Source organism: Stereum hirsutum (genome assembly GCF_000264905.1).
Source record: "Stereum hirsutum FP-91666 SS1 unplaced genomic scaffold STEHIscaffold_16, whole genome shotgun sequence".
Lineage (NCBI taxonomy): Eukaryota > Fungi > Basidiomycota > Agaricomycetes > Russulales > Stereaceae > Stereum > Stereum hirsutum.
The window spans coordinates 770,884-785,879 of NW_006763146.1; the positions used below are offsets into that span (position 1 = coordinate 770,884).

At 53.8% G+C, this 14,996-nt stretch overlaps 4 protein-coding genes across 4 annotated transcripts; 1 reads left to right on the top strand and 3 right to left on the bottom strand.

The window, feature by feature from the left end:
- Positions 1–3,482: 3,482 nt before the first annotated feature.
- On the top strand, positions 3,483–4,542 carry STEHIDRAFT_114665 (uncharacterized protein; the record flags this gene model as incomplete). Its single annotated transcript, XM_007308886.1, has 3 exons — positions 3,483–3,621; positions 3,686–4,472; positions 4,530–4,542. 3 exons carry the CDS (start codon positions 3,483–3,485, stop codon positions 4,540–4,542), a joined length of 939 nt encoding a protein of 312 aa, XP_007308948.1.
- An 865-nt stretch (positions 4,543–5,407) lies between these two features.
- STEHIDRAFT_161344 (uncharacterized protein) lies at positions 5,408–9,038 on the bottom strand (the record flags this gene model as incomplete). The annotated part of the gene is made up of 8 exons (XM_007308887.1): positions 5,408–6,639; positions 6,700–6,852; positions 6,958–7,255; positions 7,329–8,318; positions 8,402–8,504; positions 8,561–8,619; positions 8,698–8,787; positions 8,952–9,038. 8 exons carry the CDS (start codon positions 9,036–9,038, stop codon positions 5,408–5,410), a joined length of 3,012 nt encoding a protein of 1,003 aa, XP_007308949.1.
- A 658-nt stretch (positions 9,039–9,696) lies between these two features.
- Positions 9,697–10,941, bottom strand: STEHIDRAFT_114667 (uncharacterized protein; the record flags this gene model as incomplete). Its single annotated transcript, XM_007308888.1, has 5 exons — positions 9,697–9,963; positions 10,047–10,190; positions 10,235–10,346; positions 10,375–10,570; positions 10,776–10,941. 5 exons carry the CDS (start codon positions 10,939–10,941, stop codon positions 9,697–9,699), a joined length of 885 nt encoding a protein of 294 aa, XP_007308950.1.
- A 2,149-nt stretch (positions 10,942–13,090) lies between these two features.
- STEHIDRAFT_171603 (chlorocatechol-degradation protein) lies at positions 13,091–14,714 on the bottom strand. Its single transcript, XM_007308889.1, has 7 exons — positions 14,618–14,714; positions 14,371–14,397; positions 14,184–14,305; positions 14,023–14,118; positions 13,829–13,961; positions 13,465–13,733; positions 13,091–13,316 (listed from the first exon to the last, which is right to left on the bottom strand). Exons 1-7 carry the CDS (start codon positions 14,643–14,645, stop codon positions 13,242–13,244), a joined length of 750 nt encoding a protein of 249 aa, XP_007308951.1. The 5' UTR covers positions 14,646–14,714; the 3' UTR covers positions 13,091–13,241.
- Positions 14,715–14,996: the final 282 nt, after the last annotated feature.

Genomic DNA, 14,996 nt, shown 5'->3' on the forward strand with positions numbered 1-14,996 from the left:
AACACCTACCCCTGCAATCCATTCGCTCTGAATCACAAAACTCACAAAGTTACCAAAACACCCCCAGATCACCCCATTTCCCCTACCAATCCACCCCCACAGTACCTGATATACCAATCCTAGCATTCCTACTATTATTTCCGTATTTTTCCGTATTTTTATCGCCCATCATTCTATCCCTATTCCTCTATGTATCTACCCTAGCTCCAGAGCCCATACCTAGCCCCATACATCCTCCCCATACCCTGCATCCAGCTATCCTAGCCCTACTGCACAATTACCCCCCATTTTCCTACCCTATCCTACCCCCTACCCCATCCCCTACCCATCCCCAAACCACCCCCTACCCCGGGGCCACACCCCATACCTACCCACCCATTTTTTCACGCATTTTTTGCCTATTTTTTCGCCCATTTTTCCAGCCAGAATACCCACCAGCACCACTGCTCTTTAATAAAGAGCCCTTATTAGCATGGGCCAGTAAGATGATGGGCTCTCTGTATAGAGTCCCAGTCTTACTATAGGGACTCTTTATAAACAGGCTACAGCTACGCCTGTATCAATTCCGTTTGGTTAAATATTGCCCGCCCTGGTACGAAACCGGCTTGACTTTCGTTGATGATTTTCGGGACAACTTGTGCGAGGCGTAGGGCTAGCGCCTTGGTGTAAAGTTTGTAGTCGGTGTTGAGGAGCGTAATCGGCCGGTAGTTCTCAATGTTTCTAGGGTCGTTTTTCTTGTGAATTGGGTTCATCCAGCCCGCGCTAAATTGCGCGATGGTACTGGCGCCGTGGACTTCGAGGTCTCGGTATGCATGGTGGAGGAGGGCGAGGACATCGAAGCTCGGAAGGTTGCGTTGTTTCCTTTCTTTATGTCGCTCCCAGAGATTTTTCCATAGCTCATACGGGATGCCATCGATTCCGGGTGCCGAGTCGCATTTAGAAAGCTTGAGGGCGTTTTCGAGCTCCTCGATTGATACGGGCCTAGATAGCCTCTCGCTGTCTTCTTCGTCCAGGGTTTTCTCAACAGCGCGAAGGACATCGTCAATATATCGGGTATGTTGTACTGGGTCGCACTCTATTTCGTCGTCGCGTTGTAGGTTTTTATGGTATTCTTTTGCCATCTCGGTCATTTTCTTTGTCTTTCCGATGTACTTTGGTGGGTCAGACTCGGGGATCTTCATGGTGAACATGATGTCTCTTGGTTTTTTTGTCTCATGGATTCTCGAGGTATATTTGTTAACCTGGCCGCCTAATACACGGTCCATGGCAGCTACAGTCGTCTTCGTTGTCATGTGTCGTCGCTGCTCTAGATCTTTGATCCGCTTATCAATATTAGTGAGCTGAAGAGCCCAATCTCCTCTAGTCTCTGCTCGCAGCAGGTGATCCCTCTTCTTTTTGAGGTTTTGGATCTGCCCTGCAAAGGTCCTGGGTTTGACAGAGCGTGCGTATTCCTTGGCCGTTTCCTTTATCCACAGTTTGAAAGCATGGAGTTCCACCTGTGCGTTCCTATTTTGGGTTCGCGAGGCCGGCTCGAAGCTCTGTACTTTTGTAAGTGTTTCCTGTCCTCTTTCTTCTATCATTCTCATCAACGTTGTGTGGTTTAGATAGTCCAGGCGAAACTTCCATCTGCCCTGTCCGACAAATGGGGCTTTTGGGTTAACGATGTCAACCGATACTAGTTTGTGGTCGGTGAGTAGCCCAGTCTCATCAATTGACCAGTTCAGAGCCGTATCACATACCTCTTGGGTCGCATAGATCCGATCGATTCGCGAGAAGCTTCCCTCATGTCGCCCTGATTGGAAGGAGAAGTCTCTCCTGTCGGGGAAGGTATCGCGCCAGCCGTCAATGAGCCCAAATTCCTCTTTCATTGCTCTGAGGGCTTCGGTTGCCTTTTTATCATCGGGTTTCGGTCTCGATTGCAGGCGATCTTTCATCTGTTCAACAATATTGAAGTCACCGAGTACCAGGTCCGGGAGTGGCTCATTATGATCTCTGAACCAGAGGGTCACCTCATTCCAAAACTCCTCGTTATTCCTCATTGAGTCGTTTGGGGCATATACGGCTAACAGTGTAATGGATAAGTTTGCGTGCCATGCTAACGTGAGGAGCAATGCCCGCCCAGGGACTACCTCCCTTGTCACTATGTCTTGGACGTTTGTTTTATCTTTGTTTAGGACAAACGCCACGCCCCCCGCCGACGACTCGCGGTCGGGAAGTGGTGAGTTGAAGATTACTAGCCTTTTGCCGAACAGTTGGTTTAGGTTGTCGAGGTTTTCGTCTGTTAGATGAGTTTCTTGGACAGCAAGGACACCAATATTCCTGTCCCTCATGATGGAGTTGATGTTCATCCACTTCCCGGAGTGGAGTTGCTCTGAGCCGACGCCGTTCATGTTGAGTGTTGAGATCCTCAGCCATGCTTTCGTCTTCTTTTTTATCTTCGTTCTGCGTTGTTTTTTCCGTCGTGCTCGCTCTCCGGGTGGTAGTCTCCTGTTGATCTGATCCGGATCGTTGTTTGTCCATTGTTGCGTGCCTGTTTGGGCCTCGCGTCTGACACCATTGTCTGGTCGCCTACTCCTAGTTGTACCACTAGGATGAGTGGGTCGGTGGCCCGACTCTACGCCGCGGGTAGCGGCGTCTTCGTGCCTTGTAGGGCCCGGTACTCTTATATCTACATTGAGCCCGTCACCATTCTCTCCGAGACCTTCCCTGAGGGCATTATTGACGGTGGAGTTTCTGCCCTCTCCGGAATCGGGGAGGCGAATACCAGAACCGTTATCAAGCACCGAAGGTTGTTCATTTATATTTGTTTCAGGAGGTGAGCGTGCTTGACCCAACACGGGTGACTGGAGATGAGAGTGGTCAGGCCCTTCCCGCTGGAAACCGTCGCACTGTCATCCCGGGGACCTCTCGGCCAGCGCCAGTCAAACCTTAATAGGCTTTCGCTATTGGGGAGTTTCAATCCCGGCCTGAGTGGGGCACCGTTAGGGTTGTTCGGGCTAGCGAACCGCCGGACAACCCCGCGTCTGGTCCCCCACTTTCAACCACTCAGCGGGAGCGGTTCAAGAAAAACATCTTCCCTTTACCCCTATGCCTCGGCTGCTCTTCGCCTCCCGTAGGATTGATGGGGCTCCAGGCATTCCTGTTTGCGCATTGTCAAACAGGAAGGCCTGGAGTTCCTCCAATCTTGGCGGGGGTGAAGACCAGTTCAGGCTGCTGTCAGTGCACATGCTCTGTGCCGCGATAGTCGGCCTTCCATCCCTGAGTCGTGTCTTTTAGTGACATGGTGTGGATCATGGGGTGGGTTTGGTGACAGTCAGTGGTGTGCCTTCAATTCACTTCTTCATGCGGTGGGTCATGAATAAATGCATCTTTTACGTATTATATCCACATATAAGCGGCGCAGTCTCAGTTCAGGTGAGTTCCTATGGCGCAGGGGTGCGCAGTCTCTACGGCATGTTGTCACCGTCAGCTCCTTCGAATTCATGTCAAGCGCTCTGCCAAGCGGACCAGGATTTAAAGGGTTGGTGTATCGCTACTTTGCTCCTCTTTCACCTCAGCTCTCTCTCCCATTCTGTTGTTCCAAGATTTTCACATACTGCCCCATTATTATGGAAACCCCTGGTGCGTCTCATCTTTGTCCATTTACGAGTCTGTGAGGGTAAACTGTGAGCTGCGGTATGTTCAGATTTCGGAGACCTACTGGTTGTCATCGGCCGGTTTGCCATCAGGCATGACCATGTCGCATCCGCCATCAGCTCGCGCACTGGTGAGGTTGATCCTCGACGTGTGCTCGACCCCGACAAGCCCTATACTTTCACTCTGACCGTGGTGGAGTTACCTAACTCTGGCGAGGTCGAGGTTCCTGGTGTGTCGACTGGGCGGGTTTTCTGTGTCAGTCCATGGGCACTTGCCGCGTACGACTTCACCATGGGGTCTTGGCTTTATACCGTTCGTGACACCGCCATCGTCAGCTGTTTTGCCAATTATAATTCCGGGGTGTACAACGAAGGCGAGGCGGGGCTCCTCCGTCTTCCGAAAGAGCTTGTCATTCCCTACTTTGGTCAGGCCGTCCCGACTCCCACCGACGTCGAGAGCCCTGCCCTTGTGGACCTCTGGCGTCGAATCGACCCATACGATCATCGCTTCGTTGGCCTCTTATTTCCCCTTTCTTACCCTCTCGCGGCGATTACCGGTCAATGGGATATCGAGCCAGCCGGTGCCCGCTTGGATCAGTTCGCTGGGACGTGGGAGGCTGAGAAGGCTAGGAGGGAAATCCTGTATTCCCCGGAGGAGAGGGCGAGTATGTTGGCGGCGGCGGATAAGGAGCGGCAGGAGTTGGCTCGGATCGATCAGGAGATGAAGGAGCTTTTGAGGGATCCCCCGGAGGGTAGTTCGGTTAGCGACGAGGACGGAGCCGAGGCGGAGGAAGATGGCAATGACGAGGGTAGTGAGGTCTCCAGTTCGCCCATAAGGTGTGTTTCTTTACATTCCGGGCTCCGAATGCCTTACTGATTCCGGATTTGGCCCAGGGTTGAGGAGTAATTCCTGAGATTGTCTCGTTGTCCCGAGGGCCGGCTGCTTTCAGGGTAAGTCTCTTCCGGGTTTGGCGATGTTAATCATACGCGGACTCACAGTTACCCCTAGGGGTGGTTGTCTGTTGTTTTGGGTATGGTCGGTTCCTTTGTTCTTCCATGCAGAGGTGCCACTCCGTCTATTTGCACCCCTTCGGACTTAGTTCGTAGTCTGCTTACTTTTGTTTGTGCTACCTCGTTTCCGTTAACCATAACTCGGAGTTTATCTCTGTCCAGTGTCGCTCTTTGTTTCAGTTTCACCCGTACTTTCGTTTACTCAGTTTTGTTGCTGCGTCACTCGTTAATAATTTCGTTGAGGACTTTCTATAGTTTCGTTCCTGTTCCGGCCGTACCCGTTCGTGATTGTGGTTCCTTCCATATTTAGGCTCCGTTCAAATTGATGCGTTTGTTCCGGCCACAGGCTATGGTCCCTGCATTGCGTGCGATATCGAAGGAGGGCCCCTTTGTTCGTCTTCACGTTGGGGTGTGCCTCTACTGGTTCACTCGTTGCATTCCGTGGGGTCTCGTATACCGTATGGAATATCATCCTGGCATTACGAGTGTATAAGGCGTCAAAACACATGCTATGTCATAAGGAGAGGAACGTAAATAGGCGTGGTCGTAGCGGTTGCTCACGACCTCATCAGTGCATCATGTATGACCTAGACGTGGCGCGGGTGATCGTGTTTTCAAGGGCGAAGGAGTGGGAAAGAGGTGTAGCGGTACTGGGCATAAAAAGATGAGGGGGAAGCGGGAGAACAGAAGGTTTAGTCAAAGCGTGATTCTCGTAGGTATCCTTAGCTCGGTCGTATATGGGAGTCCTCAGCGGGGCGGCCTCAGGCGTCCCCGTTCGTCGGGCCGCCTCCTCTGCCTCCACCGGCCCCTCCTCTCCTACCCGGTCTGCCTCCTCGGCCTCGATTCCGGTTCCGGTTGGTTACGGTCGGTTGCGGCGGTGCTTGCGTGGTTGGTCCCAGGTCCGGAGGCATATCGGGGATGATTTGGGCGCTGGGGCTTTGCAATGCGAGTTGGGTTTGCGTCGTTTGTGGCTGCGAAGGGATCGGGGGCGGGCCCCTCCATCCGGCTTGGAGCGGGAAGGGGCAAAGTCCGCTCGGGTGGTCGCGTGCGTGACATCTCGTGCATCTATACCCGGGGTGTACTTCTACCCATCCAAGGAGAGGGTTCGTTGGTGTGAGACGGCGAATGCGCCTGGTGACCGCTAGTCGATGTGTCGGGTTATTGGACGGGATTCTGGCGTGGATATTGAAGGTGGTACGTGTCCCTCCCCCACCGCTCCTCGTCTCCCATCGAACACCCCAGATCGAGTCCAGGAAGAAGCGGAAGGTCTCCAGGGGGTCATGGGTCTCCGGGGTCATGTCATCGAAGATCGATTTGAGCTCATTGTCAGCGACGAACAACTCTCGTACCGTCCTCTCGACCTCTGCTACGTCCTCCGTTGCGAAGCCTGTGAAGGATACGAGGTATGTCTGAATCTCAGGGTCAGCGAGACCGACTGCCGAAGTGTGGATAGCGTCTGTGTCATGGTAGATGGTTGCGGTCGCCAGTAGTCGTTCGCGCTCGCTTTGCGTAATTCCCGAGACGAGGAAATTGAATGGGCCGTCGCTGAGGGCCTCGGCGGAGGTATCCTGTGGTTTCGGAGGGGAGACGCGGATGTCCTTGCGTTGGAGGAAGCTTTCAATCGCTCTCTGGATTCGACCGGCGTCGGCCGAGGCGGTAGCCTGCGTGGGGGCACGACCGTCGAAGATTGCGGCTGAGATTCCTGGGTTGGTGAGGCAGAACTTGGCGAAGGATTGCATGTAGGCCCGATCGAGGTTGCTGACGTTGTGCCAGTCAGTAAGGCCCTGGGGGTAGTACCGTCTGCCCTGGACTATGGGAACGTTTGGCGTGATACTCGTTCCCGGAGAGGGGGCGGGTGAGTTGTCTCGGTCGGTGTCGAGATTGGGGAGCTCTGGGGAGGGGGAGTGTCGGCGTTGGCGGTGTCGCGGTCGGAGGGAGGCATCACGGTTCTTGCTGCGATTCCGTTTCCTTCCCCGTGATTTGGAAGAGGGCGCTGCGGACTCTGAGTCAGTCTCGGTAATTAGCTGGGTGTGGTCCCGTTAGTTGGGCTCACCATCGTTGTCGTTGGACTGGTCTGGGGCGTCTGCTTCCGGCTCGGGGTCATCGAGGTTGGGTGCGCGGGTTCGCTGGCGTGTCACTGGTCTGTCCTCGTCTGGGGATTGATCGATCCGTGTCCTTTTCCGGGAGGGCGGGGTATGGGAGGGACCTGCGCGTGTCCGGTTAGGTACGGTGAGGGGTGCGGGTGATGAGGGGTGATTAGACTATCTGCTTAATATTCACGGGAGATGGGGACATTTGGAGATTTACTGACCTCGCTCGACGGGGTCCTGGAAGGGGTATTCCTCGTTATCGTTGTCGTAGACGAAGGCGTAAGGGCTTCTACGCCTCCGTATATAGTTGATTTGTCGTAGTCCGGATGACGTGCCTACGCCCTCTTCCGCCTCTTCGAAAAAGGCCGGGTCATAGGGTTCGAAGAGGTCAGAGCTGTTGTCTTCCACTTGCTCCTCGATTGCGGCATCATGGTGCGAGGGAGGAGGGGTCGGGCTACGTTCGAGCAGAGGCGACGGGTCGCGCTGGCGCCTCTTCCCCTTCCCGCGTTTCTTCGGTTCCTAGTTGGCATGGTTAGCTGAGGGTCGTCTCAGGGTAGCGGAGACATAGAGGCAAAGAGATAATGCGGCTAACCTGCACCGGCTGGGAGGTTGCTCGCTGCTTCCCCTTCGACTTAGCCCCGTTTGGAGGGCTCTGGGGAGATGGGTCGCGTTCCTCGGTTCGCGGTTGGGGTGTTCCTCTCCGGGCTGGCGGCGACTGGGGGTACGGAGGGGCGTCGATGGAGGCACCGTCGTCCTCAGCGTTCGTGGCATTAGCGGCAGCCCGCTCCGCCGCCGCTTCTTCAGCGGCCATCTGCTCTTTAGTCTCCTCTATGATCTTGAGCCGTATCAGTCTCCCCTCCTCTCTCTTCTGGTCCTTGGCTGCTTTGTTGGCTGCCGCCCTTTTGGTGTTCTCCTTCGCCGCCGCCGCCTTCTCAGCTTTCTCAATCGCCTCTCTCTCTGCTTTCGCAGCGCGGGCCTCTTCCTTCTTCCTCGCCTCCTTCTCCCTCTCCGCCCTCGCTTCTAATTCCCGCGCCTTCTTCGCACCGGTGGTGAGCGAGTGCTTGGCTGCGTACTGTTCTGCGGAGGAGTTCGTGACGGCGGTGTTTGTATTGGTGGGGAGAGGGGGATGGGAGGTACTGGAGGCGTGGGGTTGGGGAGGGATACCTGACTCTTGGGGTTGCGAGGGGCGCGGTGCCGTCGTAGCCGACCGGGCTGCTCTGGTGTTTGGGTAGGGGGTGGCAGGTCGCGTGGACGCGTCGTTTGCCGATGGTCTACCTCCCGATTGAGCGGTTGACTGTCTGGGCTTGGGTTTAGTGGTGGCCGGGCGTGCGGGCGTGCTCGTCTGGAGGGACGAGTTCCTTCTTTGGGTGCTCGTCGTCTGGGACGTGTCGTTCCTCGCGACGGTACGTGGCGCGGGGTTAGAGCTGGCTGGGTTAGACGGGGTACGAGAGGTGGTATTCACAGGTGCGTTGGCTTGGGTCGGCGGGGAGGGGGACCGGCTTGCTGCTTGCGCGTAAGACTGTTTTGCTGGACGATCTTGGTCAGAAGGCATAGTGAAGTGGAGGAGGACGGACGGAGTGGTCTGTGCGGGTAGTAAGAGCAGTGTTTAGCAGGGCTCAGCACTGGGATACCTTGTCTGTAAGGTCAGCCTAAATATTCTCGTACCAGATCGTTTACACCTGAGTCTTCCGTCATTGCCTTGGGACACTTTGGTTCGTCTGGTGAGGCTGTTGTTCTCGTCTTTCCCTGTGGGTTCCCCGCTGCTGCGCTGGGCCATTGGGTCATTCGCGTTCAGGTCTCGGTTGGATGGGGGGAGGGGCGTACTGCTGCGGGTTAGAGCATCCCGTAGGGATCGGGTCTTCCCCGTTAACGTTAACATCTTGCTACCTGTTGGTGACATTTGCTTTATGGGGAATATTAGCCAGGTAGCCCGCGCTTGTCCTTCCCTATGCTTTGCGTACCGGCGGGATTGCCAGCTCATCGTTGACGGACGGTGGTCCATTTGCGGTCCTCGACCCCGTACTTGGGGAGAGAGAGCTTGGTCTGCGGGTCTTGTAGGTTCGTTGGTTGTTGGGTTAATGGGTCAGTTCTGGTTGTGCGTGCATAGTCGCTGTAGTTCCCTCGTAGTGGGGGATTGTATGGTCTTGCGGGCTGCGTTCTCCTCGCATTCTGGTGTGGGGTCTTGCGGGCTCATAGTGTCCTGAGTGTCGTTCACGAGGTTGGTAGAGGGAGGTTTGAGGGTAGGTGGCAGGTGTGTGGGTGTGTGTTTGTCGGGGGGAGTTGGTTGTTGGGAGGAGCTCATGGCTGCTGGTACCCATCTTGGACGCGTGTGGCGTCCTTAGGACCTGGATTAGGGTTAGGTTAACCCTACCATGTTCGACTTTGTGTTTGGGACGTCTGCTTGTGGTCGTCGTCGTCGTCGTCTATGGTTGTCGTACATTATTATCGTCTATTTGTGTGTTCCCTTCTTCTGTTTCACGCATGTGGGTGTCGACTCCACGCTGTTGGTGAGGTGGGTTTGGTATCTGTTCCGACTTTATATCTTACGGTGAGCTCAGTCTATCGTGTCGGGCGATCGTTTGAGTCGATTTGTGGGCCTCCTTGGTGGTTGAAGCTGGTACGGCCTCTTGGCTACAGTGAGAGGTCTGCAGTGGGCCTTACTCGTTGCGGGGTCTGTAGTATTGCAGGTAGTACACAGTGCGCGTATACAGGCTCACGCAAGCTATCGGTTGAGGGTTTCCCCTTGCCAGTGCTGGCTGCGTTATGGTGGACGCTCACCACTGCGTCAGACGCAGCAGTGGGAGCGGTTTTGTCAACTCCAGCATCCTCTATGGCTTTAGTTAGGGACACCTAAGTGTCCGCTGTCTGTTGCGCATAGAGGGTGCCGCCTTGGACCGTGAGAAAACACCTGATGATGGTGGTTCGGGTCCAAAGAGCTCGGGGCTTTGGTGTTTTGCCGGCTACACATCATCTTGTGCGCCCTTGGGCCGTACGGCTGTTGATTCCGGTGTTCGCTTGTTCTTGTCGGCACGTCTGGCCTTGGTGTTCGACGGCGGCACATCTCTTAAGCGCTCTTGGGCCGTATTGTTGTTGGCTTTGGTTTCGGGTTTGTCTTCGTCGGTGGTCTCGGCGTCCTCTTCGACCTCGTTGGTGGCTTCGGTGTCCTCTTCGTCCCGTTGGCACGTCTTTTGATGGCGCTCTTCGGGCGGTGTCTTCGCGTCTTGACGCTACAGGGGGCGAACCCAATCGTCATCAAGATGAAGTCAGCCACTTACTCGCGAACACAGAGAAAAAGAAAAATATGACACACCTTGGGCAGAGGCAAAGCCAGCCCTCCGGTGCTATCTCCCGGCGCACCCATGTATCTAGACCACACTTGCACTGGAGAGAAGTGGACCAGTCGAGCATGACGGACGTCGGTTGGTCGCAGGGACCACCCTAAGTACCGTATCCGCTGTGTCACACTCTCAATCCAGCAGATCCTGTGGGAAAGCGGACCAACAGCCGTCGCGTAACTCCTGACTCCCGGCGCGCCTGACCGAAGTCGAGCATTGCCTGTCGGCGATAGGCACTTATAGCCCCGACTGGGCTGTCACGGCCCAGCCAGAACCTGTCCGAGGACAAAGCCACCCTCGTACCGACGTGAGATGAGCCCTAGCTTGATATACGCCTTCGTGTCATCGACGCGTCGAGCCAGCCGGAGCCGGAACGGACACAATCTAGACAAACGTCTGTTGTTGGTGTACGACGACCGGTTCGCAGACCTCGGGTGACTAGGCCGAAAGTGGTCGTTGAACCGGAAGCCTCCCGCGGTGGAGGTTAAAACAACAAAGTCTGCCAGGTTTCATGCAGTTGACTCGGGGGTAAGAGCTTAGTCGCCGGGGTCGCAAAGCGATACAACCTTGCCTAAGTTAACCCGTGGGTGCTAGACATGTGGCCTCTGAGGACCATGGCTAGACAGAGCAGCTAATGAACAAGAGGGAGAGAGAGGGAGTTCGTCAGTAGAAGGAAGGATATGAGATGGTTGACGGGAACGCACCACGACCACCATCGTGGCCGCCGACGATCCTCAGGATAGCCAAGTTTTTCGTGGAACGACTACGCCAGAGACAACCTCGCCATGACTGCACTAAGACAGCAATGGCCCACGAGGGAACCATTAACGAGGAGGGCTGACGGTGTTGAACACGCGGTACGAAGACCATGACCAGAGCAAGAGGATGCCCTGTGAAGAAGCTAGATGAGTGCCTGCCGATCATAAGCACAAGGGTGGAGAGACGTACGACGACCAGCGCTAATGAGGCTACCCAAGGACTACCAGCCTAAACTTGAGGTGCCTTGATGTTGGTGTGCTTTAATGTTGCTGTGTCTTGGTGTTGCTTAGGCTTGAGGTCTATCAAGCGAAATCGCGATATGTTAGCATAAGAGCAGACTCGACATGAGAGAGAAGATGGAAAGGAGGGAAGGGGAGGAGTTATCAGACGTTGGAAAAGAAAGGATCGACAAGTTTAACGAGTGGCGCAAACAACAGCAGCGAAAAGAAACAATAGAAGAAGTATGAGAAGGGAGCTACGCACCTGTCAATCTATAAGCGGCCGGTGGGCAGAGGAGAGAAGTGCTACTTCAGATGGACGTCAGCGCAAGAGATGGGAAAAACAGGAGGATGAATGCGACACTTCTTATATACTCTTGGACACATGCATGTTCAAACTCCGCTGCATTGTTCGGCAGCATCGATATCGCACAAAAGGGTACGTAGCGTGCCATAATCTGATGGAAACACTGATCGAAGCAGATACGAGGGAAGCGCATGGAACAGCCCAGAAGGTCGCCACTTTCAAGAGAATGTCTGCTTTTAGCCGAACAAAGGTCATGTTGTCAATAGCACTGCCTCGCTCGTCCTTTGTGTACTTTTTGGGAGACAAGTTACTGTACTTTTTCGACCAAGTGTTCGTGGGAGAATTATGTCAGCCGTGACCACCGCTGGGCCACGGTTCGTTCGGGCGGGCCACGCGTGACGAACAAGCGGAATTGTTCGCATTAGTTCCCAAAAATTGAATTTTGGGTGATTTTCAGCGCAGATTCGTCACGATTTTCTGTTCGTGAACCCGTGTGTATGCGTGACCCCGGGACCAAAACTGTTCGCCGACGCCCTCTGCGTGATGTGTGACGAACACTTGGTCGAAAAAGTACAGTACTGTAGTTTTTCGACCATATGTTCGTCACGCATCACGCAGGGTGCGCCGGCGAACATATTTGACCCAATGGTCACGCAGATACGCGGGCCCACGAACAGTAAATCGTGACCAATTTGCACCGAAATTGTCCGAAAATCAATTTTTGGGTCGTACTGCGAACAATTTCATTGGTTCGTCACGCGTGGCCCAGCCAAACGAACCGTGGCCTGGCGAGTGTCACGTCTGACATAATCTTCCCACGAACTTATGGTCGAAAAACCACAGTAAGAACAGGCCAAGATGGCACCTGGCCGCGGCCGATCTTCACTTGCATTAGTCCTGAAGTCAAGGTGTCTTTCGGTAGGTTGTCGCGCACCCTCCACCCGCCTCGGATTGAACTTCGTTGGGATGGTAAGTTATGGGAGAGTGAGAAAGGAAAGACCCGATTGGGATAGATCTGGGCCTGAAGATGCGGCCACGTGGATGACCCGGCATATTCCGGTATTGTGTTCTCTGATTTGGACCGTGTCCTGACGTCGACTTGCACTTGACTTGCACCCAAGCACTGGGTTTTCTATTTCCACGGCCTAAGCTCATCGTGTGTGCTTTTCTGCCAAAGACTCTAAGCATGTCTTCACTCTGGTTGGATGACTTCTGTCGATTATTTTACCCAGAAACGCTATCCGAAAGACTCGTCCAAGTTCCTGACGCAAGCGACTGCCTGTCCATGCCAAATATACCTCGTCCGGCGTCCCGAGTTGTCAACTTTCCTCTTCTTCAAGGACTATATTATCAGATGTTCTGCATAACCCGCCATGCAACATTGAAATCGGACCAAGAGCCTCACGGTAAGCTGTGTTCAAGCTGTCCATAATTATAAGTATTCTGTCCCTCTCCGCTCTGTCGGCTCAGAGTACAAACTCTACTTCTCCCCCGTACTTCTTGTCTCATTGACGTGGCATTAAATATTCGGATTTATATACTCGCATCGTTCGTCTTAATAACGTCCTGAGGCAAGGAGACGAGAACAACATCGAAGGTGAAGATGGGGCCACACAGGCTCCCAGGGGCTTAATGGCGTGTGGTCCCTCTGCGAAATCTGGCTTTCTGCGATGCGGCAAACATCCTGGAACCTCCTCACACAGTCATCACTTGCAAGACGTCGCACCACTTTCTCGCCCGTGAACATCTGGATGATGCAATGCATATATCTACCCTCTTACATACGGAACAAATACTTCTCTTAATCGTATGGACTAATAGTGGTCACGCGTTAGCCTTCCCGGATATCTGCCTCTCTCCTTTTACCAACGGCTGCGAGCTCCTAGTTAGAGCTTGGCGATCAAGAACTCAACACATTTCTTGAAGCATCCCTCCTTTGACGCCTTGATCTTAGGGTCGGACTGGAACATGAAGCACAGCAGTCAGTCGTCGGTCCACATTGGATCCAGAAATCATGAACGGAGAAGGCGAGTAAATGTTGCAGGGGCGTCAACTCGATACGGGAGGAGAAAAACAAGAGGAAAGGCCAAACAAGGGAGAAAGACGTACGATATCGCCCCTGACCGCAAACCCGTGCGTACATCCTTCCCAGTGCACCCTCTCATACCCAGGTGCGAACTTCCCACCGCCCAAAATCCTATCCGCCGCCTCGATCTTCTCCGGAGGGAATTGAGGGTCCGTCGTGCAAGAGTTGATGAGGAGAGGAGCTTTCGAGACTTCCAAGTATTTCTGGAGATCTTCGACCTGAATCATTGTTGGGTGGGCGGTCACGGAGACAGAGATCTTGTTTTCGAACGCGAGGTTGAAGACGTAGCGAGCTATAGATGTATCGAAAATCAGTATGAAATGTGTCAACATGTATGTACGAAGTGCTGAGGAGGAAGGTGGCCGAAAAAGCAAGATGAACACATACCTCCAAAGCAATAACCAACACCTGCGAAGATCTTGAAACCTTGCTCATTAGCGGCAGCAATGACGTTGTCGATTATAGGTGTGATGATCTGGGGTCCGTGGCGTCCAAACCACTCCATAAGGTCGAAGTTTGACTGTGAGAGGCTTAATATTAATATCTGAGAGGACTATGCGGAAATAAATAGCGATATGTACCCCTGGATTGAGAGCATCGGCTGCGACGGAGTCACCATCGAACAAGTCAGGCATGAAGACCTTGAAGCCATTCTTCGCGTACGCATCGGCGAGCAACTGTTCCGAGCGAGTTGCAGTCTATCAGTACTCGACAATAACTGAGAGATGCGAATAATACGCACACGGTTGTTGTTCAGCTCAAGGCCAAATACATCAGTGAGGATGAGCACGGCTTTGTCCTTAGGGAAGTCTTGCGATGGGGTGGCGATATATGTCCTGACCCCTCCAATGGTCTCGATAGTACCTGCAGGCAACGAGCCAATAATTAAGTACCGTATGCCTCACATGCGAAGTAGGAGAGGAACGCACCAGTGGTCTCGCCCTCATGAACAACACCTATACAGCATAGTCATTCAAGTTGAACTCCTAATCAGTTTCGAACTCCTTCGACATTGAGAACAAAGTCAAAAAGTCAAAGTTCTAGGCGTCATCGAGGCCTCTAGACTCTCAAAACAATGCGGTGTCGGCCCCGTGCATTTCCTGAGATGATGGAATGCTGGCTTCGCTTCTCCACGAAATGAAACGAACTAAGAAGCTTCAAAGCGTCGAGACTCACCCTCGATGCAGTGCTTGCAGAAGCTCATCTCGATACGTCCTTTGTGCTGGTGTTAGTGGTGATTTACAGCGTCGTCTGGTGGGAAGCGTCGATGGGGTGGATGAGAAAGCCGAGTATGCTTTATAGCAGCTCCATGAACACTTCGGCCGGGATCCATAATGCTATCGGATCTCCGATCCGGGTGAATCTGTCCCATGTTGAGCCCGAATTCGGACAATTATTCTTGCGTCGCTCAGAGTCGACCAATCGTCGTCATCGTAATGATTCGTAAAGCAGTCTGGTCTGGAAAATGTGGTACCGATGGCGCCGGCGGTAGGAAACCCGACGGTGCGCCGACGGTCGTGGGGTGGTGTTGAGAACAATTCGTGACGTTTCTATT

Excerpts from the sequence above, each read along its gene's own strand:
- STEHIDRAFT_171603 (XM_007308889.1), bottom strand. The coding sequence starts at position 14,645 with ATGAGCTTCTGCAAGCACTGCATCGAGG. Across the intron at positions 14,306-14,370 it reads TCATGAGGGCGAGACCACTG|GTACTATCGAGACCATTGGA; the intron begins GTGCGTTCCTCT and ends CGTTGCCTGCAG. Across the intron at positions 14,119-14,183 it reads TTGAGCTGAACAACAACCGT|TTGCTCGCCGATGCGTACGC; the intron begins GTGCGTATTATT and ends CGCTCGGAACAG.